At 34.3% G+C, this 27,590-nt stretch overlaps 1 protein-coding gene across 3 annotated transcripts in view; it reads left to right on the top strand.

The window, feature by feature from the left end:
- The window catches only part of LOC110108953 (digestive organ expansion factor homolog), a 90,374-nt gene that overhangs the window by 52,139 nt on the left and 10,645 nt on the right, over positions 1 to 27,590 (top strand). For all 3 annotated transcript variants that reach the window (XM_020839820.2, XM_028691812.1, XM_028691811.1), the window contains 4 exons: positions 3,998 to 4,062; positions 11,578 to 11,624; positions 11,692 to 11,751; positions 12,163 to 12,234. In XM_020839820.2, the coding sequence (XP_020695479.1) occupies positions 3,998 to 4,062; positions 11,578 to 11,624; positions 11,692 to 11,751; positions 12,163 to 12,234 (244 nt within the window). The remainder of the gene's footprint in view (positions 1 to 3,997; positions 4,063 to 11,577; positions 11,625 to 11,691; positions 11,752 to 12,162; positions 12,235 to 27,590) is intronic.

The raw sequence follows: 27,590 nt of genomic DNA on the forward strand, positions 1-27,590 counted from the left end.
TCATAAATAATTCAAAGAGCAACGAACAACTAGGTAAGAGGAAAAGCAAACTCGCGGCTATAGCCAAATAATAGAACAGACATTGCCAAAGAAATTAACTCATAAATAATTAAAAAAATAATCAAATTTAAAATTAATAAGTTATTTCATAATTAAATTATTTTCTAATTGTATTATTTTTTTAATTATCATTTATTGATAGTAATTAAAATTAGAATTAAAATGTAACTTTATTTAAAATTTAAATTACAATTAAAAACAAATTAAATTTGATTTTTTAATGAACTAAATGATATAAAATTGATTTGTGATATTTTTTTATATTTAAATGATATGAAATTGCAAATTTTATCATGTTAGATTTTGCTTTAAAAATATATATATTTTTTACTATTTATTCACCCTTATTATTTTGTAGATTAGATATGTGTTATAATTTATTAAATGATAAAATTGAACAATATAAGTAATGCAATCTCATAGCCACTTGTAATACCTAAAATACCCTTCATATTTAATTTTGGTGTTAACTTTAACTCTTATTTTATGCTTTGGAACTAAATTGACTCAATTTTTAATAGTTGAGTGACTAGATTGGAGCAATATAAAACTCTAGGACTAACTTGGACATTTCCAAGTAGGTATAACCCTATCTTTTTACTTGCCTAATCATCTTCCTCAAAATACACAATGATTAGTAAAAAATAATACCTTGCAATAGTAATCTTTGGTGACTTTATGAATAGATAGAAGATTTACTATAGGATTAGAACATGTAACACATTGTTGAGAGTAGATGTAGGAGAAACAAGAATATTTCAGTGACCTACCCCAGTGATTAAGGTTGTATTGTTGGGACAAGTTTTGTAGGTTTGAAAAGTGTTGGTAGCGGTTGCCATGTGATCGACGGCTCCTGAATCTACCATTCAAATTTTAGGAGAACTACTTGAGGCATTAAAATACAATAGTTAGAATTCATAACATTTTAAACTAGAGAGTATGAGTCGAAAGATTTTTCTAGGGAGTTGAAACCGTAGCTTATTAATTTCTCATAAGTTGCGTCTTGGATCAATGAGACAAACTTGCTCTTTCAATTGGTCTCTTTTTTTTTTCGCCATAGCCATAAAGTTTTCTGTGGCGTTTCTATTAATTCTCTTTGATATGCTTTTTCTTATTGCAGTAATTGCACCATAGGTTGCTTTTAAAAAATATATTTTTCCCTTCTTTTTGGGAAGAGTAAGCATTATCACCATTCTTATTAAATGATCTCCGACCCCATGTAAGAAATTCTGTATGCATACATTCCACTCTAGCTTGTCTCACCCACTTGAATGCGCCAAATATCCCTCCAAGTCACTAATACGTGGATGCGGCCTCCCTTTTTTGTTTCTGTCATATAAAGGAATTAAATCATGGAATGAATGGGTAGTTAAACTTAAGTTGATTCCACTAATTTCTTTCTTGTTTCGTTCAAGTCATCAATATGTGGGATTTGTATTCTCAACACTCATTACAACCAATAATTAGCACGCATTATGCCTTTAAAATTGGCATTTCAAACCAATGTGAACTCTATAATCATCTATGAATGTAAAAAATATATGAAAAAACTAGATTACGACATAGAAACATTGTGAAAACTCATTCCATTATTATGGCCTATTATTTATCTTGATCAAAATATTAGATCAAAATGTATGCTTCACTCAAAAATGATTTGAATGTGCAGACTTCATCTTCTAACCCCTAAGAATGCTGATAAACTTGTCCACAGCTATGATCGGATAAAATACCCTCCAATTGTATTACTCGTCTCTTTGATGAGTTTCATGTCTGTCTTCCTGACAACAGATCACTAAAATTACCCCCATGCCCTTCAGAGACGATAAGTTGTAAAATGTATGATGTGGATCCAATCATGGCCTCTAGTACTTCATCTCAAATATGTTCTCCAGCTTCTATTATTAGTGAAGGGCAATTTAGAAATCTGAAAAATAACTAATGAATAATTAGCACACATTATGCCTTTAAAGTTGGCATTTTAAACCAATCTAAACTCTATAATCATTTATGAATGTTCAAAATCTATGAAAGCACTAGATTACGATATAGGAACCTTGTGAAATCTCATTTCATTATTATGGCTTATTATTTATCTTGATCAAAACTATTAGATTACAATGTATGCTTCCCTAAAAATGATTTGAATGCATAGAATTCATCTTTGAAACAATAAATGAAGCAATGTTGATAAATTTCCCAAAGCTATGCTCGGGATAAAATACCTTTTAATTACATTACTCGTCTCTGTGATGAGTTTCAAGTGTTTGTCTTCCTTACCACAGATCGCTAAAATTGGCCCCATGCCCTTGAGAACGATAAGTTACAAAATGTATGATGGAGCTCCAACCATTGTCTCTAGTACTTCATCTATCTCCTATATGTTCTGCGGCTTCTATTGTTAGTGAAGGGCAAGTTAGAAATCTGAAATTAACTAATGATTCCTTTATGGAAGTACCTCATTGAAGCACAAAATTAAACTTAGGGGACCATTTGTATTTTTTTTAAAAAACATGGTTCTATGTTAAGTGACCCCGTAATCGCAAGTAGCTGAGTTTAATTTAATATAAAATTTATAAATTTTAAGTCATATATGGTAAGGATGAATATTTTGAGTAATTACTAGTACATGAATACATTACTTGAAAGTGCTACGGATCTGTCCCAAGGCATGAACTAGGCCATCATGGAAGTTTATGTGGCTGGTTGTATCTACCAGTTTAGGGGTCATATTTGGTCTTATTCTGATTTTTTTTCATCTAATATGCTAACTATACTTATTAGTATTGGATGCTCATTAGATGCTGATGTAGGCAAAGGGGGGGTCAAATCAAACCCAAAAATATTTGGTTTTGACTTCCCTTGAGCTTACTAGCTCAATAAATCTTGAGCTGGAATTTAGCTCATTTATGAGCTGGTTTTTAGTTCATTTATTGAACTAAGAGTTAGCTCATTATTAGCTAGATTTTAGTTCATTAATTATCTTAATTATGTAATTTTTATTTATAGTTTTTATATCTTAAATTTTAGTTTGTCCCTTGGGATTCCAAAATGGCTTTTGGAATCCCTAGGTTGGTTGTTTTCCGTGCTTGGCTCCTTGGCTTCCAGGTTGGCTATTTCAGTGCCTTGGCTCCTTGGCTTCTTCGGTGGTTACTGGTGTTTCGTGTTGGGTGCCTTTTCCGTGCCTTGGTGCCTCGGTTCCGTGCTTGGCCTCTTGGGTTTTCGCGACTGCCTCTTCGGGCCTTGGCTGGGCTGTTTTCCTGTGAAGTTTTGGGGGGGGGGGGTTTCCGTTTTGTGTTGCTTGGATTCCTGTGGGAATTCAATTATGTTGATGTTTGTATTCCCCTTTCATACCTATAAATATGATAGGTTTTGTAAGTTTTAAAGAGAGTGATATATTAATTTTTGAAAAGAAATCATTAGGATTTTCTTGGAAGAGATTGCGAGCTTTGTCCACCTTCTTCTCATCTCTTCTAGGAAAGACTTGCGAGTACTTTCCACCCTTATTCTCGGCTTCTAATCTCTTTCGTCTCTCCGCAAGTTTACACCCCACCTGTATCCTTCTTAGGGTGTCTTGGTTGAGTCAAGTTTGTAAAAGTCTTGTCTTGGTTGAGTCAAGTTTGTAAGAGTCTTGTCTTGATTGAGTCAAGTTTGTAAGTGTGTTTTTTCTTATTTGAAATGTAAGAGTTTGTTCTTCCCTATAATTAGCTAAGTGTGTTGTCTTTTTTTTTGTGATCAAGAATTTTTCTTGGGGTCCCTCTCCCCAGGGAGATTTTTGCTCGAATCAGATGCATGTACGATTAATCTAGTGAATAATCCGCTCTTTTGTTAAACGGAGTATTTCTACATAATTTCATATATTTTGATTATGTTTCTTCTTTAACTATATGGCATATACTATTTTATGACTTCTATCTAATGATCTGTCCATGAACAGGTACTTAGAAGGGCATGCACGATTTTATCGCCAAACAATTATTTTAGGCTATTTAGTTACTCCAGGTAATGGTTTCTTGTGAATTCAAATAATAGAATACATGATTGATTCCAAATTATGTTTCCTTTAACCTTTTTGTGAAGTGGCCAACCATTGGTATAATTTTATCTCCCAAAATTGTGTTCGTGCGGCATGGTTGCTTTTATTTTATTTAGTATTTTCCCCTCCAAACTATATCCTTTATGTTAATGAGATTCGACTTATCAAAAGCTGCAAGTATCACCATGCTTCAGTTTTATTGTTGCTGTTTTAAAAAAAAAATACTATTTCTTCTAAAATTCTGTTACAATAATCTATGTATTTGTTGTTTGTCTTGTTCTTCACTTAAGCATTACATTTCCTTTAATATTTTCTATTCTAATTATGCGTCGTCCACAGTATTCTATACAGAAAAGAAAAAATAATCTTGCTTCTAATTTTTAATTTTCTCCACTACCTTAACTTGATTTGGCATTTTGGTTGACCTTATCTTATATAATTGATGTGATTGGTTCAATAGGTCAATGCTAACTAAACTAGAATTAACTGAAGTTATAGTTTTGAAAATGAATTGCAAGGTCAAGCTCAACTCATTCCAAATGGAAAAAATTTACAATGATGATGTTAATAGTGTATTAATGTGTATCTTCTTATTTTAGCTTACATTGCAAATTTTGTTGTCTATTTAACATTATTGAACGTGTGCTTAATGCTATTTTCTTAACTTTGAAACACATGCTAAATGGCAGATTTTTTTTAATGCTGTTTTGTTTTTTTTTTTTAACATAACAAAAATATGTTTTATAATACAAATTTTATTGAAAACATATGCGATAATATAAAAAAAGTAATTTATACATATGTAATTTTTGTAATTAACTCTTTAGGTTATAATTATTATTAAGTATTATTAATTTTTTGTTATTTAAGGTTATCACTATAATTTATAGTGACTAATAAATCATTTGATTAATTAAGATTTTAATTTGGTGTATATATTTAATTAGTCAAAATGAAATTATAATTTATATTTTCATTATAACAAGTTTAATTATTATCTTAATTAAAATTCGAATTAACTATATGTAATTATTGGTTACTATAAGTAATTAGGTGATCCCTGATTAAACTAAGTGAATAGTTAAATATTGAATGCTCTAATCAATCATTAGTTTATTAATTATTTCAGGATTAACTGTGATAATGATGTGAAACAAACAGGAATTGCAAGGAAATAATGAAATTATCATAAAGCTTGCTACTTTAAGATTAATGAGCCACAAGAATTAATTTCAGGAATTCTCAATTGACATTTTGCTTTGGTATGCAGTCGCAATTTTTTGGAGAACAAAACAACTTAAAATAATATTAGAAAATACAGTAAAACTAAATGTGCCGTAATAAGAATCCACAGATTAATATTTAAAACTTTCACCTAAAGTTTCCTTCCTCACTCACACTCGATGAATGGCTTTAGCAGAGAGAGACTTTCAGCAAAACAAACGAAACCACTAAGAGAGTTAGGACGCCTACGGTCTTGATCCACAGGAAGGTAGCCAGAGAAGGAGGTACAGGTGGATGTCTGATGAGTTCCCACTGTCCGGGTGGTCGTTGTCCGTCGATCATCTCGGCTAGATGAGATAGTATGCGGTTGATGTACTCTTCGATGGAATCTTCAAATTCCCAGTCGGGGTCGAAGAATGGCGACTGAAAGATATCAATTTGTCCTTGAGAATCGTACGCAAATCTGTGGTCGACTTCAGGATCGACCATCCATGAACGTGGGAAACTTCTTTATTGTGAACCTTGGGGGAGCCGGCGGTTTGTGAAGGGAGCAGGGAGAGAAGGAGCCGACAGTGGGGATTCTTAGGTAGAGAGGAAAAGGGTGGGCAGCTAGGGTTTAGAGCTAGGGAGGTGGGCAAAGGACTTAGAAAATCTGAATTTTATTTCAGAATTTTCTAAGAGAGGAAAAGGGAATAATTTAAACTCCAAACTATCCCAAATATAGCTCTAGGGGTCGGCGGCTATGGGCTTTGGATGGCAGCCGACGGCTGGAGGAGCCAAGGGAGGCCGACGTCTATGGGGTGGCGAGGGGCTCGGTTAGAGAAGAGAAATAGGGGAATATGGGGAGAGCAGGCCGGTGGGTGTTGGGAGACGGTGAGGTGGCCGGAGGTGCGGGGAAAGGGAGATAGATGAGCTGCGAGTCTCAGACTCTTCCAAAGACTGACGGGTATTGCAATTACCCTCACCTAGGGTGCTTTTTCTTCTCTCAAAGCTCACCACAATGAAGAAGAGAAAAGCTCAAAATTTTATTCATCAAAATCATCATCCCAAATATAATAGAAGGGGCCTTATATATAGGCCTCAATATAAAAAAAGATAATGACTAAATTTCCCATAGGGCTACAATAGCAAACCAACTACCCATAGGGGTAAAATAGGAAAAACTGAAATATAAAATAACAACACATAAAAATGCTTAAAAAATAAAGGCTTCTGATCGTGGCCATCGATCTCTGATGCCTCCTCTGATAAACGCGCCAGAATCTCTTGTTGATGTCCTAAGCAAATAATTAATAATAATTACTTATAAGTAAACTTAATTAGAAATTTATTTAATCTTTAGCTAGAAGAAATGACTCATTAATTATTTAATATTATTATTAATTAAGAAATAAATTAGTTACCTGATTTTTATTTTATGTAATTTGATACAATTAAAGTCCTTATAATTTTAATCAAATCAAAATTCATTTCTCATTATCTTCAATATTTAAATGCTATTAGACTAATTTAGTTTTTTTTGAGCTATATATTTTAATTAAAAATTCTAAGAAACTTAATGATGTTAATTAAAATTGTAATTTATCTCTAATTACCCTGAATATTTAATGAAAAAAATTATTTCAATTGATTTACTAATTTAGACATAATTATCATAATTAAGTACTAAAAAAATATTAATGATTTTAATATGTGCTAATTTACCCTAATTAATATCTTATTAATTTAAACTGTTAATAGGCATGTTTTTTAAACTTGTGAAACATGCTTTTAGGTGTTTTCATATTTTCAGGAAGGAAAAATTATGCACATGCCACTCAAATTATGCATGTTTATAAGTTTAATTCTTTAAACTATGGAACCTCTGCATTTGCTTGTTGACAAGCAAATTGTTGAGAGTTTGATATAAGCAAAAAGAATGGGCTTGGTTTATTATAAATTTTTATATTTGGATAAGAATTTGATAGATATATGCATGAAGATGATTGTTATATAAATAGAAAGAAAATGATCAAAATAGTCCCTTTATTTATGAAGGTCAAAATGATAACAAATTATATAAAGATCCTTATTTAGTCTCCAATATCTTTCAATAGGGACCATGATGGTCTCGCTGTTCAAATTGGTGGGATTTTTGTTTTATATCACACTTACCCCTATTCTGAGACGGATGGTTGAGCATGAGACAAGTAAGCATAGCTTCCTCGGAGCTGGAGTGGGACTACCACAGAAGGTTGGTGATGCAATCAAGGCTAGCTATTTTATATTTTCTTTATTTTCCACTAGTGTTTCTAGCTCTCTCCCCCGTGGCTTCTCAGAATTTCCCTGATGTCTTCTCATTTTTCTCTGTTGTCTACTCGTTCTCCATGCTGACTGTTTGAATTCCCTGCTGCTGTTTGGTTTCCTCTTGTAGCTGCTCGGATTCCCTGCTGTTGTTTTGTCTTGATTTCCTTGTTGTTGGCTGCTCATCTTTTGCTCCTTGTTAATCCCTATAAATGATGTTTTTACTTCCCTTCATGGTGGCTGTTTTGGGTGTATTTTATTGGCTGCTTTGGTGGCTCCTTTAGGAGAGTATTTAATGCATTTTCCCCCATCCTCTCCTATATAATGTGGCTGATTTTCTTTGTGAGAAATATTTGTGATGAATTTTTGGAATGTGAAACCTACGGGTTTTTAGCTTGCGAGTTATTCTCTTCTATCTTCCCTCCACTAATTCTTCTTTGACTTCTATCGATTTCTTCTCTCCACATTTTTCATTCCATCTGTATCTTTCTTCTCGAAACTATTAGAAGTTATAAGTGTTTTTGTGTCTTGTTTTATTGTAAGTATTAAGGTGTTGTTGTGTCTTGTTTTATTTAAAGTTGTAAGTGTTGTTGTATCATGTCTTATTGAAAATTGTAAGTGGCATTGTGTCATGTTTATTGTTGTGTTTGTTTAAGTTATATTGAAAGGAAGTTTATAATTTGCATTCCTAGAACAAATGTTGTTTTTTAGGTTGCATCATTCAAACTGACAAACCAAACCAAGATATCCATAACTTTTTATCAACAAATTGGCTGTGGAGTTGCAACATCGTCGTCCATATATCTTCCAGCATGTTACTGAGGCATTCTCATCAGGAGATGAGATTATTCCACCAGGAGAGAATTGATGCAATCAAGGCTCTCTATTTTATATTTTTTTTCTTAATTTTTCACTTATGTTTCTAGCTCTCTATCTCTTGTGGCTTCTCTTAATTTCCTTGTTGTCTTTTACTTTTTCATGTTGTCTTATCATTTTCTCTATTGCCCACTCGTTTTCCTCGTTTACTGTTTGAATTCCTTACTGTTGTTTGGTCTTTTCCTTATTGTTGTTTGGTCTTCTCATGGTGGCTGCTCAGTTTCCCTACTATTTTCAGATTCCCTGCTGGCTCGGATTCCCTGCTGTCTCGATTTCCTTGCTGTTGGTTGCTCGTCTTTTGCTCCTTGATGATCCCTATAAATGATTTTTTTACTTACCTTCATGGTGGTTGTTTTGGGTGTATTTTATTGGCTACTTGGTTGGCTCATTTAGGAGAGTATTTAATGCTTTTTTTTTCCTCTCATATATAATGTGGCTGATTTTCTTATGAGAAAGAGATTTGTGATGAATTTTTGGAATGTGAAATCTATGGGTTTTTAGCATGCAAGCTATCGTCTTCTACCTTCCCTCTACTAATTCGTCTTGGACTTCTATCTATTTCTTGTTTTCACAATTATCATTCCACCAGTATGCTTGTTCTCGAAACTATTAAAAGTTGTAAGTGTTACTTGACATGTTTTATTGTAAGTTGTAAGGTGTTGTTGTGTCATGTTTTATTGAAAGTTGTAAGTGTTGTTGTGACATGTGTTATTGGAAGTTGTAAGTGATGTCGTGTCTTATTTATTGTTGTATTTGTTTAAGTTATATTGAAACGAAGGTTGTAATTTGCATTCCTAGAACCAAGATTATTTTTTAGGTTGCATCTATTGGAGAAGGGATGAGTAGTAATATTACCTCTCTTAGGAGCCAGCCGTACTAGACTACTGTATTTGTTCCTGTGCTCGATGAAGCTTCTCCGACCATAAGAGATGAAGAGGAGTGGACAAAAAATCCCCCTAATAGCGATAAAGAGTGAAGATTCCCTCGAGCAACGATGAATAGGAGAAACCAAAGCTTCCTAAGCACGGTGACTAGTATTGTATTTTTTATTTTTTTTATATGGGGTATTGAACATATTGGCAAGATCTAGATACTTAAATCTACTAACATATTCAAAAAGAAAAAAATATATTAAAAAATCCCCATTTTTAACACCCTTAGTTCTAATTTCTATTAGTTGGATGGCAGGACCATTTTGGTTCCTATTCAAAAAGGCTATGGACTAAATTGAGATTTTTACATTGTGGGGACCATTTTGTTCTTTTATAGATAGTTTGGGGAACTATTTTGATTATTTTCTTAATAAATTATTAAGATTTGTGTGTGTTCTACATGAAAGTGCCCTTTAGGAAACATCCATTTTATTTAATATAAGGAACAAGAAATGAAATAACTTGTCGTACATGTTTCATCTACTTAAGTTCATCTTTTTTAAAATAGAAAAAAAGAAAATCAAATGTGCTTTAGTTTTGATGTTTTCGGTTGTTTTGACATTTTGGCATCTATTCAATGTCATTTTTATTCATCTTTTATAATTGATGTTTCAAAATTTTTTTATTTTATTAAAATTTAATTTATTTTAATTTGTTAAAATAAAAAATTTAAATAATAGACAATTTCTATGCTTGCGTTATATGTACAATGAGTATTGTAATGTCAGTATTTGTCCTGGCATTAACTGACTTAAACATGATGATACTTCTGAATGAAGGAAAGAGTCATATATTCAGCTTTGATCTTTTAATTTATTTACATGTAACAATTATTATCTGTATTAGTAATTCTGATAATATCAAATAATTGAAATTCTTTTTATTTATAAATATGATTAATTTTGTAGTGAAGAAGTGTGTTATTTTGGTTTTTGTGACCTTATTTAAATAGCTAAAAAATTATAATCAAGGAGTTATTACTCGCTAAATAATGATGTTGACACTTACTAGGTATTTAGCTAAATAAGAAGAAGCACTTTGGCTTGATTGTAAACTTTTATGGAAACATTGGGGTAAGGTATGGTTGAAATTAATCCTTTGCAAAATGTGTGAAACTGGAAAAAAAACACAAATTTGTATTTGAGACTGCAGAAATCAATCTGAAATCAGGTTTTTAAAAAGCTTTAAGCCCAACGCAATGCGCAATGGTTCATTTTTGCTTTAATAGGGCACAAACATTTGCGGCGCTTTTATGAATTGCATTCATGCATACATATAGCATGTGTATACAATAGGTCATTTTTTCAATCAAAATTAAATCACATCAAGCAATAAGTTTTAATTAATAAATAAAATATTAAAGGAGCAATTTTGAGCTATTTGAAATCCAACAAAAGAAAATCAAAGACATAAATATTAAATTGATAAATGAATACTTGGAAATGAAGAATAGTCGTAAGATTGAGCAACTAGTTAGAAATTATTAGGTAGGGGTAGTATGAACTGAGAGAGCTTGAATGAGGCATTGACAAGCATTATTGAGAAGAAGTTTATGAGCGAGAAGTTAGTGCCCACAATAAAAACTGCTGAGAAGAGTCAAAGAAAACTACCAAGCAACATAGAGTGATGAGAAGAACAACCAAGAAAATAATAGTTCCAGCTAGAGAGAATAGAGAATCAACAAACAACAATTTATTGGCTATGAGAAATAACAAAAATAAACAAATGTTTGTGCCTTATTATTGCGACAATGCTAAATTGAAACATAAGATTTGAACCAGGATTTCCTTGTTCCAGGGCCAAGCTCACATCGCTACAACATGACGCCCGTGCAAGCTTGCATTTCACAGGCAAACAATGCGCAGGACTAGCATATCACTTTACTTCATTACTAAAGCGTGTTTTTAATAACACTGTTGGGAGTTATGTTTACAGAATGATTTCAGATAATCCTATAATCCTTAAAAGTTTTTAAGAAAAGGGTTGGTTTCGCCTCTTTGAAGGTGCTCATTATAATCCTTTTGTGGATTAAAGTGCTTCCTCTTTGCAGTTTGTACATTTCTTTTATTACTGCAGTTTTTGTAAACCTTTTTTTGGTCATGTTATTGTTTTGAAACAATCTGCTGCTAATAGTTTTACATTGCTTTTATCTTACTGACGTTTCAGAAATGAATGCACTATTCAACCGACTTTGTGTTAACTATGAAGGGAAGGTATGCAAGTTTAAATATATCCTTTTAAAAATCTTGCAGTTTCATATATATCATATTTTTTTGTCAGTTGAAGTTGATTAGCAAGCATAAAGGTGTTCTTCACAAGGTTTTGCTTCAAGTACGCCAGGTAAATTGATCTGTTAAGTTTCTATGTGAATAATATTTATCTGAAGAATTTCTGAAGTTGTAAATAATATTCTATAATGATCTTCATAAAATTTAATTTTTAATTATTCGTTAATTAAACTATTGTCCAGCCTAAACTAATTTCCAAATTTAATTTAGATATTTTGCAAGAATGATTGTGAGGCATTTCAGTGCTTGTATTCATGCTACTTATGCCAATCGAATCTATAGATGCAACCATAATCATGCTTTTGATAGTTTTGTAATTTTATTTTCTTATGCTGATGATGCCCAAGGGAATGTTTTTTTTTTTTTTTTTTCTATGGCTTCTATGCACTATTATATGTTTATGTTTTGCTGCTAGGTATAAGCCTCACTTATTACCGAGTTTCTTATTTTCAACTTATAACAGGCGTATGAGAGATTTGAAGCCTCTTCAATAATTGATACTGATGATGCCCGGCTTGAATATTTTTCTAAGAAGGTTAGTTTCTACACTATTATTATTGTAGTTGATGAAGGCCTTAGAGTGCTTCATTTTGGTGCTATGCATGCTTAAATGCTTTTGGAGAACTCATCTAACAATTTCTGGGTAAAATTCGATGATGCATGAAGCTCTTGATGAGTGGGAATAGCTGCAATTGTTTAGACATTTCGTTAGTCATGTGAAGGAAGTTGAATTTGACTTAGGTATTTGATATATTTATCATTGTAAATGGGCAAAAGAAGGAAAAACAGTCATGTCCGCCATATTTCATTTTTCTTAATTTAAGACAAAATGCTCTTATATTTGTATCTCAGTTTTAGTTAATTATTAGAACAATGATCCTTTTCACAGTTTTTGAAATTCATGGATATGAAATTGATCGTGATTTATCAATTGTGATAAAATGGCTTCATAGGATTAGAAACCTTGGATAAAATTATACATACTAATGATGGTATAGATGTCCCGAGTAATAAGATTAAAGTTGGTATGTAAGATATAGAGCTAAATTTTAATTTTCGTTTCATTCTCATCTTACAAGTTTCAGTTTCACATTATTTGTTAGTTTATATTTTTAAAAAACTTCAAAATATTTAATAAATCTATTTTTAAAATATAAAATTTTAATAGCTTTAAAATCATAATTATAATATTTTTGGATTGATTGAGTTTTTGTGTTGAGACTTGAGATGTGGGATAAATTTCTCTACTTAAGTTTTACAAGTTTCTTACATATCACCCTCTACCTAGCCACTACAAGTTTGTTGTCACGCCTCACGTAGACCTTACTACAAACACTCTACACGAAGTGCAACAATTAAGAGACTTTAAATCATTTTCAATAATACTACTTTGCATTTCAATACAATTTATGTCCTTCAAATTACAACAGGTATAAAGGAAAATTTAAAACATCGTTCATAAGCGGAAGATGTCCAAAATTTTATTTCCAGAAATTTTCGTCTACAAAGCAACTAAAAGAAAATCATAACATGATATTATTCACAGCCTACTAACCTTAAACCAGGCCTTTCTTATATTGACAAAAATAAACATAAAATAAAAACTGAATCTGTCACTATTCTTGCACAACCTTATCCTTCCTCTTTCCTGTAAGAACAACCAAAACAATAATCTCGTGAGTTACAATGCCCAAAAAGTTTTGCAATTCTAATATAGTAATCAAGTATAGGGAAAACAATATTTAACATGAGCATTAACAATTGAATGTAAGAAAACCGTCTATAATTTTTTTAACATAAATTTTGTACAATAGTTTATAATGTATTAGGTGAACATATTGCTACCTATTAGAGCTATGTAGAATGTTATATTATTATCACTACATTAGGCTAATTTCATTTCATATGAAAATGATACATTGCATGTAAATACTCCATTGTCAGTTGTTTTCCAATGTGTACATCAAACCATCGATTAAAAAGGCGTTCGAGACGGACGCCTTGAGGCGCGCCTCAAATCGAGGCGGAGGTCAAGCAAACTGAGGCTTAAGCCTCGAACGTCCGGGCGAGGCTTACGCCTTTTTCCACGGAGGCGTACGCCTCAATATGAGAGGCGCCGAGGCGCATCGAGTCAGCGCCTCGAATGGGAGAAATTTACCTTCAAAGCCAGCGAGCCAATGAGCTCCCGTTGTTTCTTCTTATCAAAATGTCTTAATTTATGATCCGACAGGAAGGGAAAGTCGTCGAAGGAGCGCAGTCGAACAGCCACAAAGGAGCCAAAGAAGCGACGCGTGTAATCTCTACACCTCTTATGAAGCAACAAAGCCGAACAACAAGGACGAAAAGAGAAGATAAAAGGCAAACCCTAGACGCAGCTAAGTTATTATTGATTAACTTAATTAATATAATTTAAATATTAATAATTAAGCAAATTAATTAAATACTTAATAGTATAATTAGTGCATAAATTAATTGACTAATTAGTAATATAATTATTAATTAAATATTAATATAATTAGCCTAGTTAATATAAATTAAAATATATATTATTAAATATATAATTAATAGTATTAATAATAATTATTGAGTAGCTTGTACCGTTCAGTACATGCTCGGTACCGAGCCAGTACCGCTCGGTACTGAGCAGTACATGCTCGGTACCACTAGGTACACGCTCGGTACCAAGCCAATACCACTAGGTACATGCTCGATATTGCTCAGTACATGCTCGGTACCGAGCCAGTACCGCTCAGTTCCAAGCTAGTACCACTCAGTACCGAGCGGTATATGCTCGGTACCGAGCGGTCCATGCTCGGTACCGAGCGGTACATGCTCAGCACTGTTAATTACTTTATTTTTATCATTTTTTAGGCTTACGCCTCGATCCGCCTCGAGGCTTACGCCTCGCCTCGCTTAGCCAAAACGCCTCGATTCCCGATTTCGCCTTTTAAAACGTTGTATCAAACATTATGATAGATAATCAGAAATAGATTTATGTTCTTTCATAATTCTCATTTCAGCCTCAGAATATGTCATGTCTAGATGCCTAAATTTAAGTCTATAGCCCCCATAAGCTCATGAGGTCGCACTGCCTCAATCACCCGTAGGCTTCATATCATACCAAGGTCGCGCTTCTTCTATCAGGTTCACTACCCCCACCTGCGTATTAGCAAACATGACATTTTTTTCAGGCTTACCTGATCGTTATTTTTTCCTTCAAGTGTTGTGTGACACTTTACTTGATGTGAAACATAAAGCAGTTGCAGGAATTGCAGTGAAATAATAAAAAGTTATTAAGCTTGCTAATTAAAATTTAATGTTTCACAAGATTAGATTCTAGGATTTCTCAGTTAAAGATGAAATAATAGCATGTAGTTATAATATAAAGTAGGGAGTAGGGAGAATTTAAAATAAGAACAAAAGCATTAGGTGCTTAATTTTTCAATTACAAGAATTCACCGGTTAACAATTAAAACGGTCGCCTTGAGTTTATCTCACTGATACTCTCAAGTAGTTCAGCTGAAGAATAATTTACACAATACTAACAATGCCACCACAAGATAGCAAACACTTACGATATTGCTCAATGAAGAGTTATTTGGAGAGGAGATAGCCGTTGGGTGTTGGAGGATCTGCCACTAAAGGGGAAGTTGATTCTCGTCGATGGTGTTTTTCAAGGTGAAGAAGATCCGATCTATGTAGTTTTCAACGAAGTGGTCGATCTCGAAATCGATGTCAAAGAAAGGGAGATGAAGAACATCTACTCGTCCTTGAGGGTCATACACGAATCCATGATCATGCTCTGGATCGGCCATTCATGAGTAAGAAGGCTGAGGGAGGTTGTTTGTCTTCTTCCTTAAATGACATATCAATCATGGGAGAAGAGGTGTAAGGGAGGAGAATTGATGAGGGCTTTGATTGGGTTCCAAAGAGGGAAAGAGAAACAATGTATCAGAGAGGGAAAGAGGGAGGGGCCGACGGCTTTGTTGGGGGGAATTGGGGTTTTTGAGGGGAAGAGTTAATGCTTGCTTTATTTAGAATCCTAAAATAGGAACAAATATTTTAAATCCAATCCTATTTAAAATTCAAATAAGCATGTTTCAAGGGACTTTCCTAAAATATGGCTCCTTATTTAGGAAACAAAATTCAAATTCAAATATATTTGAATCTGAATTAAAATTGTTTCCAAAGTTAAAGGGGATAAATTAGGAAGGGTTTAGAATATTCGATTTTGAATTTTTGGAGCCAAGGGAGGGGTTGGTAGGCAGCTTAGGGGAGAGAATTAGGGTTAGAGCCGGCGGTTAGGGTTATGGCTAGGGGTGGAGACTTTGGGCCGACGACTATGGGAGGGGGAAGGGCCTTTGTCGCCGATGGTTTGGAGAATGGAGGGTTTGGGTCGGCGGTTTAGGGAGGGGGGGGGAAGGGGAAGGAGAGGAGTAGTTTCGGCTAGGAGGGTGGAGGAAAGGAAGGGGGAAGGGGGAAATCGAGAGCTCAGACTCTTCGTGCGACTGGTGGGAGTTGCTTTGCCCTCACCTAGGGACTTCTCCTTTGTAGAGCTCTCAACATTCCAGAGAACACGAATGCAAAAAAAATTTCATTAATCATCCTCATACAATAGCAAAGGCCTATGTATATAGGCCTCAAAATAAAAGAGACTCGAATACTAAAATGCCATCGGGCTACAACACAAACTAATCTCGCATAGGGGTATAATGTGAAAGACTAAAATATAAGCATAAGAAATACATAAAATTCATCATAAAATATACTCTTAATCATAGCCGTCGATCTACGGTTCCTCCTGTGGTAGACGCGCCAGAATCTCTTGTTGATACCCTCATCATTACTATATATATATATATATATTATATTTATATATATTATATTATTATCAAGGAAATCAATATTGTTGCATTTTAATATTAGTATATAATACTGGATAGTTTCATGTCTTTTTTATAAAATTACAACACAGCAGCATATAAAACAACTCCCATGCTCACAAAGAATGACATGTGGAAATAATGATACATTACAGTTTCATACTAATTACAACATGTAGAAATGCAGAGCTATGATGCACCTCCTCTGTCACGACCCGGCCGGAAGCTCGATCTAACGAGGCGGGGTACGGAAGTCGACGATAAAGATCTACAACAAATTAAACAATAATAACTCCACGCACAATCAATATGAATAAGACGAGAAACAACAACTACCTATTATTACCTGTTGTCATTTGCACATCGTCTTCTGTATATGTTCTTCTCTTTCAGCCATTATTTTTCCTCTAGGAACTTTTCCTGAAATATTTTAAACTTGTGTTTGAGTTTACTAAGTTAATACTCAGTGGGTAACTATATATAAATTTATCTTATAATATAACATTTAACATATATTCCTATCTCTATTCTTAATCTTGTTTCTTCTTCAATTCCATTAACTTAATACTTCTTCTTTGAATATTTTCATTTAAAATAATTTGAAGCATTTGTTATCTTTAATATTTCATTTATATTTCATTTTCCCGTTTAATTTGCACAGGAGCACCGTCTCAAAGTACCCAAAGGTACAACCTTTTCCATTTGATTTCCTTTTCCCATTTCCATAGAAATTTCCTTTTCCTTTTTTGTGCACGAGTACGGCGTCCCCAGCCAGTACCATAAGGGGGTGACTCCTATCGTTTTCAATACCCTTTTCCTTTATTCTTTATTTTCTTTTCTTTTCTCATTTTCATCATTATTGATACAATTGCATACAACATATCTTACGTGTATCTCTATAAATATTACTTATCATTTGCATATACGAATCATATACATGTGTATGTTTTCTTTCTAAACTTTACTTTCTATTTCTTTGATATACTCATAACATATCCTTTTTCTTTTCCATAATTGTACTCATACATGTCGTTGCTTATTTTAGTTAATCATTTCTCCAAAAGTAGGAGAAATCATAAATCTAAATAATTTCGCTTATACTTCTTTCTAAATGAAAATAGAATTGAAATAAATAAATTTAAACTTTTATAAATACCCACTTTGAACTTTTCAGGTCGTCGATGCTTGATATAAACTTGAATCAATTTCCCTTCTTCCTGTTGAATTCTCGCAGGATCAACGCATACAACTTGATCTTTCACTTTCTAAAACCTAAATTCATACAATGATTTTCATATAAATAAAATTGTGATTCGATAACAAATATTAATAATTCACTTACAATTGAGAACTTCTCAAATTCCCAAAATCCCTTCTCTTCCAATTTCCTTTTTTTCACTACAATCTCTTCCCTATCTTTCAAGAAATATATCGCTCACTTTAAACGAAGTAGGAGAAGAATTTATAAGAAAATTCGAAAGAAATTCAACAAACATTTTTCCTTATTTTTCTCTCGATCGTTTCTTCCCTCTCGATGCTAATTCTCCCAAAATAGCACTTCTTTAACTGTGAGAAAGAAAAGGAATGATCGATTCTTATCATCGAAGAAGATTATTCGCTAAAATTGAAAAAACGAAACTTACTTCGCTCTCCCACGAAGCCCTCGGTCGTCCGCCCGTTCCGCTCTCTTGTGTCGTTCGCGAAAAACAACGACCCTGGATGGGTCGCGACGTCTAATATTAGACGGGTGGCCGGTTCGGTTGAACCGGCCACCAACCGGTTCATAACATCCTCAAAGAGGCGTGCAGTGTCCGCCACTGTGTCCGACACGACACTCTTCTGACACGTGTCGAACACGTCGAAAACATGTCTGATTAAAAAATATTAAATGCAAATTGGATACGCGTGTCGCGTATCCGACACGCTTATCATGAATTTTTTTAAATATAATTTCTTGTATTTTGCGGGATTTAAACTAAATTTCTTATTTCCTATCCACGACACCAAATCAATGTCCGCACTTAATACCCAATCATCCAATATTCTCATTTTAATTTCTTTTTGGCAGTGAAGGTATTTTCATTTTCTCTCTCAGTGACTGATAAATGGCATCGACGCCTGACTCTCGACGCCTGAAATATTAATTATTGTTTTTATAAACTTACCAAAAAAAAGCTAATGTACATGCTCGGTACCGCTCAGTACATGCTTGGTACCGCTCAATACATGCTCGGTACCGCTCAGTACATTCTCGGTACCGCTCAGTACATGCTCGATACCGCTCGGTATCTTTTCATACAAATAACTTGCGAACTTTAAAAACAAGCAGAACTTCAAAATTACTCTTATCCTGGCAGGTCGAACCCCGCCAGGGGGCAGCGCCCCCTTGGACCGCCGACAAACCGGTATATTGTTGTATTCATATTGTCGTATTCATATTTTCTTATTATTGAGATATTTTGATTTCACTTCATATCAATTATAATTTCTATTTTGAAGGATAGTAGTTCAAATAGAAAATATCCAAAAAAAACCTACTTTATATGACATGTGATAATAAGATGTGGGATGTTGCTGAAGATGGGTTCGAGTGCCTTGATGATATGAGATTATTTGAGGTTGCAAATCTTTCTCTAGATGAACCAGAGTTGGAAGCAATGATATTTAATGATGATGATATTGAAGGCCAAAGATCAACCTCTGAATCAAATTCTATCATTCCCTCTATTGAGTAATTGGACCTTCATGTTGTACCAAATGATTTTTTGCTTATATTTTTGTTGTTGTATTGGACATTTTGTATTAAACATCTTTATGTTATAAGTTAAACAAGTTATCATGAAATTGATTTGTTATTGCTTGTCATTTTTAATATAATGTCATCTTAATTTTAATATATTATATTAAAAAATTATTATGCCATGTCTACGCCGCAACCGTGTCCTATATTTTTAAAAAATCTCGTGTCCCGTGTCCGTGTTGTGTCATGTTCGTGTCGACGTGTCCGTGTCAATGCATCATAGATGCAGAGTGAATATTACATTACTAATATAGATGCACCTATGATGCAATCTTGATTTTTGTATTTTATTTATCAAGCATTGAACATTAGTTTTTAATTTAGTTTTATATTTTTTTTAGCTATCCAATGATGGGAAAGCATCCAATGATAATGGTAGGTTGTGCTTGGGCTTTGGTAGACCTTTGGTTTACTAGCTTGTTGGGTCCCTTGGGCTGCTGCTGGTTCTCGGGTTGGCTTATGGTTCTCGATTTGAGCTGAAGATGATGTTGGGAGGTGGTGGTTTATTGGTGTTGAGCTTTATTCTCTAAGTTGTTAGCTCATTAATGTTGAGCTGAAGTTTAGTTCATTTATTGGGAGATTTATTGAGCTTCCTAGCTCATTATTCCAAAAAAGTATGATTTAATTCAAGGATTCAATTTGGAGTGGACTTGCCTCTTCTCCTACCCTTTGTCTTCTCATTTTCTTGTGTTGGGTGATTTCCCATGTTTTTGCCCCTTTGGTTCCCACGACTGGCTTCTCGGTTCCGCGGCTATCTGCTCGATTTCGCGGCTGTCTGCTTGGTTTCGTGGAATTCCTGCTTGGTTCCCGTGAGCCCTCTTCTCTGTTTTTGCTGTGCCGTTTGGGGTCTGATGTGGTGGTTGTTGGCCTTTCATTATGGTTGTTTGGTTCCCCTCTCTTGCCTATATATAGAAGATGATTTTAAAGGAAGAGGCTGTCGAATTTGATTGAGCTTAGTCTCTTAAAAAAACCTGAGGGTTTTCTTCTTCTTGGAAAGCTTGAGAGCTTTGTCCACTTCTTCTTCTTCTCTATTTCGTTTGTGGGCTTCTTACCTCTTTCTTCTCTACACAAGTTCCACTCCATTTGTATCCTTCTTCTTGAGCTAAGGTGATGTTTGTTGGCTGAATTGGGAGCATTTGCTGGAGGAGTTTGGTTGGACGTTTGGACTTTCTTGCTGTGGTGGACCATTGGTTTGCTAGCCCTAAGCACATACTTTACTTAACCTACATTTCTATGCATATGAGGAAACCGTTCTGTCGGTTGTTCTGAGGATAGCGACGTTTTAAATTTCTTTTGTTTCTTTTGATCTCTCTTTTAGTGTTTTTCAGTCGGTTTTGTGCTTATAGATGATTGCTACTATTTGAATCGAGTTTGCTTAAAGTTTTGCCCTTCGTTCTCCTTATCTGGCTTCTTCAATCTAGTTTGCTTGCATCAAGTTTGGTATCAGTGCATGTTCTTATCCTTGGTTGGTGTGTTTTGTTGGTTTCTTGTCTTTGTTTGGTGGGTCTTTTCTTAAATTCTAAGATGGCTAATAATCCGGGGGATTGGCAAAATCTAATGCAACAACTGTATCATTTACAACAACAAATCAATATTATGGCTGAAGTAATTGAAAACCTGAATGTTAATAATGCTAATCCTAATGTGCAAAATTCTGAAAGTAAGAGGAGGTTCCTAGAAATCAAAACAGGCAACAAAGAAATTGGGATCATGGAATTAAAATTGATGTTCCTAATTTTGAGGGAAAACTTCAACCAGATCAATTCCTTGAGTGGGTAGAAAAGATGGATTAATTTTTTGAGTGAAAGAAATACCTTATAATAGGAAGGTTCGCTTTGCTAGCCTAAAACTATCTGGTCATGCCTTTACTTGGTGGAAAAACTTTCAAAATAATAGGTTTAGGAGAGGAAAAGAAAAAGTCCAAAACTGGGAAAGGATGAAGGAAAAAATGAAAGGAAAATTTTTGCCAACTGATCATGCTCGAACAATATTCCAAGAATTTAATAACTTGCGAAAAGGAAATCAGTCAGCTGAAGAATTCACTGAAATGTTTTATAAACTTCAATCTAGAAATGATTTAAATGAATCTGAAGAGAAAACTGTTTCAATATACATCAATGGCTTAAAGTGGTCTATCTGCCACTTGTAGGAAAAACAATCCACCAAGAAATAATCTCATTGGAAACGATGAAAACTTGGAGGAAGAAGAATAAGTAAATGAAACTGAATCTGAAAATGATAATGAAGTAGAAAAGGTTGATGTTGAAGGAGATGAAGGTGAAGAGTTATTGGTAATTCGACAAGTCTTAACAACAAAAATTGACAAAGGTTATAGGTGGCTAAGAAGAAAAATATTCAAAACAACTTGCACAATCGAAGGGAAAATCTGTACTCTTATGATAGATAGTGGGAGTTATGAAAATATTGTTTCTCAAAAACTGGTTGACAAGCTTAAATTAAAGTCAAAACCACTTGCCAAAACTTATAAAATCTCTTGGTTTAAAGAAGGGGGTGAGGTTCCAATCACTAAGCAATGTACTATCAATCTATCAATTGGGGGATCTTTCAAAGATCAAGTTATCTGTGATGTTGTGCCTCTTGAAGTTTGCCATATTTTGTTAGGACGACCTTGGCAATACGATCACAAAATTATTCATAATGGAGAGAAAAACACTTACACTTTGATTCAAAATAATAAGGAGTTCACTCTTCATCCACAAAAATATGTACCTGATTCACCTGTTAAGAAAAACTCGATTACCAAAATTAATTCTCCTAAATTGCTTTTAAATGCTAATGATTTAAAACATTCTGAAGTTGCTTATTTGGTTTTGAGAAAGGAATTTGATTCTACTTTTCAAATCCCTAAAGAAATGCAAGCTTTAATTAATGATTTTTCTGACATAACTCCTGATGAGTTGCCAATTGGGTTGCCTCCAATGCGAAAAATTCAACATCATATTGATTTAATTTCTGGAGCTACTTTGTCTAACCTTCCTCATTACAGAATGAACCCTTTCGAAAATGCTGAACTTTTTAAGCAAGTGATTGCTTTGTTAAAAAAATGTTTGATTCAAGAAAGTTTAAGTCCTTGTGCTGTGCTTGCTTTATTAACGCCAAAAAAAGATGGAACATGGAGGATGTGTGTGGATAGTAGGGCAATAAACAAAATCACTATTAAATATCGATTTTCAGTTCTTAGACTGGATGACATGCTGGATATACTAAGTGGTGCCAAAAAAATTTTTAAAATTGATTTGAGAAGTGTGTATCATCAAATAAGAATAAGGCCTGGGGATGAATGAAAAACTGCTTTTAAAATTAAAGAAGGTTTGTATGAATAGCTTGTGATGCCTTTTGGCCTTTTAAATGCTCCGAGTACTTTTATGAAAACTATGAATCATGTTTTGAGACCTTTTATTGAAAAATTTGTTGTGGTTTATTTCAATGACATTTTGATTTATAGTATTCATTCTTCTGAACACTTAAATCATGTGAAGCAAGTGTTGCAAACTCTAAGAGAACAAAAACTTTTCATCAATCTTAAAAAGTGTTCCTTCTTGACTTCAAGTTTAATATTTTTGGGTTTTATTGTTTCTGCTGAGGGAATAAAAGTGGATCTGATAAAAATAGAAGCAATTCAAAATTGGTCTGTTCCTAAAAACATAAGTGATGTGAGAGGATTCATAGCTTGGCTTCTTTCTATAGAAGATTTATAAAGACTTCAGTTCTCTGATTGCTCCTATTACTGATTGCTTAAAAAAAGAGATATTTAGGTGGACACTTCAAACTGAAAAAAACTTTGCAAATCATAAAGGCAAGGATGAGTCAAGCTCCTATTCTTAGCTTGCCAAATTTTGAAAATATTTTTGAAGTTGATTGCGATGCTTCTCATGTTGGTATTGGTGATGTGCTTAGTCAAGAAGTAAAACATGTTGCTTACTTTAGTGCAAAACTGAATGAAACTGGATCCAAATATTCTACTTATGATTTGGAGTTTTATGCTATTGTTCAAGCTTTGAATTCTGGAGATGTTATTTGATTCAAAGGGAGTGTTTTAAATACTGATAATGAAGCTCTTCGTTTTTTGGGTTCTCAAAAAAATTTGAATAAAAGGCATGTCAAGTGGGATTAATTTTTGCAAGAGTATATTTTTCATACAAACATAAAACTGGTGTTTTAAACAAAGTTGCAGATGCTTTAAGTAGGAGATCTCATTTGTTAGTAACTGTTTATCCAACTATCACTTCTCTTTATTTTTTGAAATATACACTTATTCAAATGATTCTGGTTTTAAGGGAATTTGGGATTCTTGTCTTGCTTCTGGAACTGATTCTTCTGCTCAGTTTGTTATACATCAAGATTTTTTATTTAAGGGGTCTAGACTTTGCATAACTAAAAACTCTTTAAGAGAACAACTTGTGAAAGAACTTTCATTGTGGGGGTTTGGGTGGACATTTTGGGCAAGGGAAAACTATTGCTTTGGTTGAAGAAAAATATTTTTGGCCTCATATGAGAAAGCAAATTGCTAAGCTGGTTAAACAATATAAAATATGTCATGCTCTCAAGGGAACTTCACAAAATTCTGGTTTGTATACTCCTCTACCTATTCTAAACAAATCTTGGGAAGATATTTCTATGAATTTCGTTTTGGGTTTGCCTGTTACTATTCGAAAATTTAACTCTGTTTTTGTGGTGGTGGATCGCTTTAGCAAAATGACACATTTTATTCCTTGTAAGAAAACTTATGATGCTTCCTACATTGCTGATATGTTTTTTAAAGAAATTGTTCGTCTTCACGGTGTTCCTCGTACTTTTACTTCTGATCGAGACACTAGATTTTTGAGTCATTTTTGGAGAACTCTTTGGGCAAAACTTGGAACTACTCTTCAATTTAGTAGTGTATATCATCCTCAAACTAATGGGCAAACTGAAGTTGTCAATCAAAGCTCTTGAAATTTATTAAGATGTCTTGCTGGAGAAAAATCATCTCAATGGGATTTAGTCTTGCCTCAAGCTGAGTTTACTTACAATAATTTTGTTAACTGTTCCACTAGTAAAACTCCTTTTGAAATTATTTATGGACAACCTATTCTTCACATTTAGATTGAAACTGCTTGCATTTACCTAATAAAATTAGTGCTGAAACTTTTGAAACTTTTGACCACATAAAGACTGTCCAACAGCAAGTCCTTGAAAAACTCCAAAAGGCTAATGCTAAGTGCAAATCTGCTGCAGATAAACATCGAAGTGAGGTTATTTTCAGTGAGGGTGACTTAGTTATGGCTTACTTTCGTCGCCAACGATTTCCTGTTGTTACTTTCAGAAAGTTAAGCAGAAAGAGATTTGTACCTTTTCGTGTGCTTCGAAAATTAGGCATAAATGCCTATCTATTGGATCTACCTATTTTTGTTGGCACTTCTCCTATATTTAATGTTTCTGATCTTTCTTTATATGAAGGAAATTCTGACGATTCTGTGGAAATTGAAACTTTGCCACTCTCCACTTCTTTGACAAGAACTGAAGAACATGTTGAAGATATTATTGATGTCAGAATTTCTAAAACAAGGCATGGAGAACATAAGAGGTTCTTGGCAAAATGGAAGAATCGTCCTCTAATCGACTGCACTTTGATGGATGCTAATGAACTAAAACGATGTCATCCTGATCTTTTCCAGAAAGTTGCTGAAGCTTTCTCATCCGGAGATGAGACTCTCCCACCAGGGGGAATTTATGCAATCATTATTTTTTTGTATTTTATTTATCATGCATTGAACATTAGTTTTTAATTTAGTTTTATATTTTTTTTAGCTATCCAATGATGGGAAAGCATCCAATGATCATGGTAGGTTGTGCTTGGGCTTCGGTAGACCTTTGGTTTACTAGCTTGTTGGGTCCCTTGGGCTGCTGCTGGTTCTCGGGTTGGCTTATGGTTCTCGGTTTGAGCTGAAGATGATGTTGGGAGGTGGTGGTTTATTGGTGTTGAGCTTTATTCTCTAAGTTGTTAGCTCATTAATGTTGAGCTGAAGTTTAGTTCATTTATTGGGAGATTTATTGAGCTTCCTAGTTCATTATTCCAAAAAGGTATGCTTTAATTCAAGGATTCAATTTGGAGTGGACTTGCCTCTTCTCCTACCCTTTGTCTTCTCATTTTCTTATGCTGGGTGATTTCCCATGCTTTTGCCCCTTTGGTTCCCATGACTGGCTTCTCGGTTCCGCGGCTATCTGCTCGATTCCGCGGCTGTCTGCATGGTTCCGTGGAATTCCTTCTTGGTTCCCGTGAGCTGATGCAATTAAAAATTTGGGAGAGGGTCCCAAATTTTTGATCACAAAAGAAACTCTTTCTAGGAACAAAATAAAGACATAAAAATTCTCAAAAAGACACAAATTCTATAAACCACAACTTTATAGAATAAAATGACTTACAAACAAAGACTCTTACAAACTTGACCCAAACAAGACACCCTAAACTTGCTTTCCAAAAGAAGAAGGATACAGGTGGGGTGTAAACTTGCGGAGAGACGAAAGAGGTTAGAAGCTGAGAAGAAGGGTGGAAAGAACTCGCAAGTCTCCCCAAGAGATAGAAGAAGGTGGACAAAGCTCACAAGCTTTTCCAAAAACCCTCAGGTTTCTTTCCAAAAATCACATCATAAACTTATCTTAAAACATTCCAAAACATTTATATATATAGGCATGAGAGGGGAATACAAACAGCCCCAAAAACCTTTCGCATTCTAAGCAAATAAAAGCCACATAATTCTATGCTAAGAACAAAGCACCAAAGCCACGGAAAAGCCCCCCATCAGCCACGGGAAACCGCCCAACTAGGGACTCGAAGAGGCAGCCGCGGAAACCAAAGAGGCCCGCACGGAACCAAGGCATCAAAGCACGGGAAAGGCCATCCAACAGCCAACCGAGGAAGCCAAGGAGCCAATCACGGAAAACAGCCAACACAGGAAATCCAAAAGCCATTTTGGAAACCCAAGGGAAAAACTCAGAATTTTAAGAGACAAAACTATAAATAAATAGCTACATAAATAAGATAATAAATGAACTAAAACCTAGCTAATAATGAGATAACTTTTAGTTTAATAAATGAACTAAAAACCGGCTCATAATGAGCTAAATTTTAACCCAAAATTTATTGAGCTAGCAAGCTCAAGGGAAGTCAAAATCAAATTTTTTTGAGTTTGCTTATATCAGATTCCTCTTCTTGAGAACTCATCTCCCGATGAGTTGGCTTTAGATTTGACTACCAATAACTACTTATGACTCACAAGACTACTATGACTTACCAAGATTTATTTGACCTCACAAACTAAACTTATATGACATCAAGACGCATACGACAAACTGACTCATAAACCTAGGACTTTCTAACTTGCTCTGATACCAAATATGATACGAGCAAAAATCCCTGGGGAGAGGGCCCCCCAAGAAATTCTCTGATACCAAATGATGCAATCAAAAATTTGGGAGAGGGCCCCAAATTTTTTATCAGAAAAGAAACTCTTTCTAGGAACAAAATAAAAACATAAAAATACTCAAAAAGACACAAATTATATAAACCACAACTTTATATAATAAAACGACTTACAAGACTCTTACAAACTTGACTCAAACAAGATGCCCTAAACTTGCTTTCCAGAAGAAGAAGGATACAGGTGGGGTGTAAACTTGCGGAGAAACGAAAGAGGTTAGAAGCCGAGAAGAAGGGTGGAAAGAACTCGCAAGTCTCCCCAAGAGATAGAGGAAGAAAGTGGACAAAGCTCGCAAGCTTTTCCAAAAACCCTTAGGTTTCTTTCCAAAAATCACATCATAAACTTATCGTAAAACATTCCAAAACATCTATATATATAGGCATGAGAGGGGAATACAAACAGCCCCAAAAACCTTTCACATTCTAAGCAAATAAAAGCCATATAATTCTATGCTAAGAACAAAGCACCAAAGCCACGGAAAAGCCCCCCATCAGCCACGGAAAATCCCCCCATCAGCCACGGGAAACCTCCCAGCCAGGGACCCGAAGATGCAGCCGCGGAAACCAAAGAGGCCCGCACGGAACCGAGGCACCAAAGCACGGGAAAGGCCACCCAACAGCCAACCGAGGAAGCCAAGGAGCCAAGCACGGAAAATAGCCAACACAGGAAATCCAAAAGTCATTTTGGAAACTAAGGGACAAACTCAGAATTTTAAGAGACAGAACTA

The sequence above is a fragment of the Dendrobium catenatum genome, unplaced genomic scaffold, assembly GCF_001605985.2.
Source record: "Dendrobium catenatum unplaced genomic scaffold, ASM160598v2 original_scaffold_71536, whole genome shotgun sequence".
NCBI classification, from domain to species: Eukaryota; Viridiplantae; Streptophyta; class Magnoliopsida; order Asparagales; family Orchidaceae; genus Dendrobium; species Dendrobium catenatum.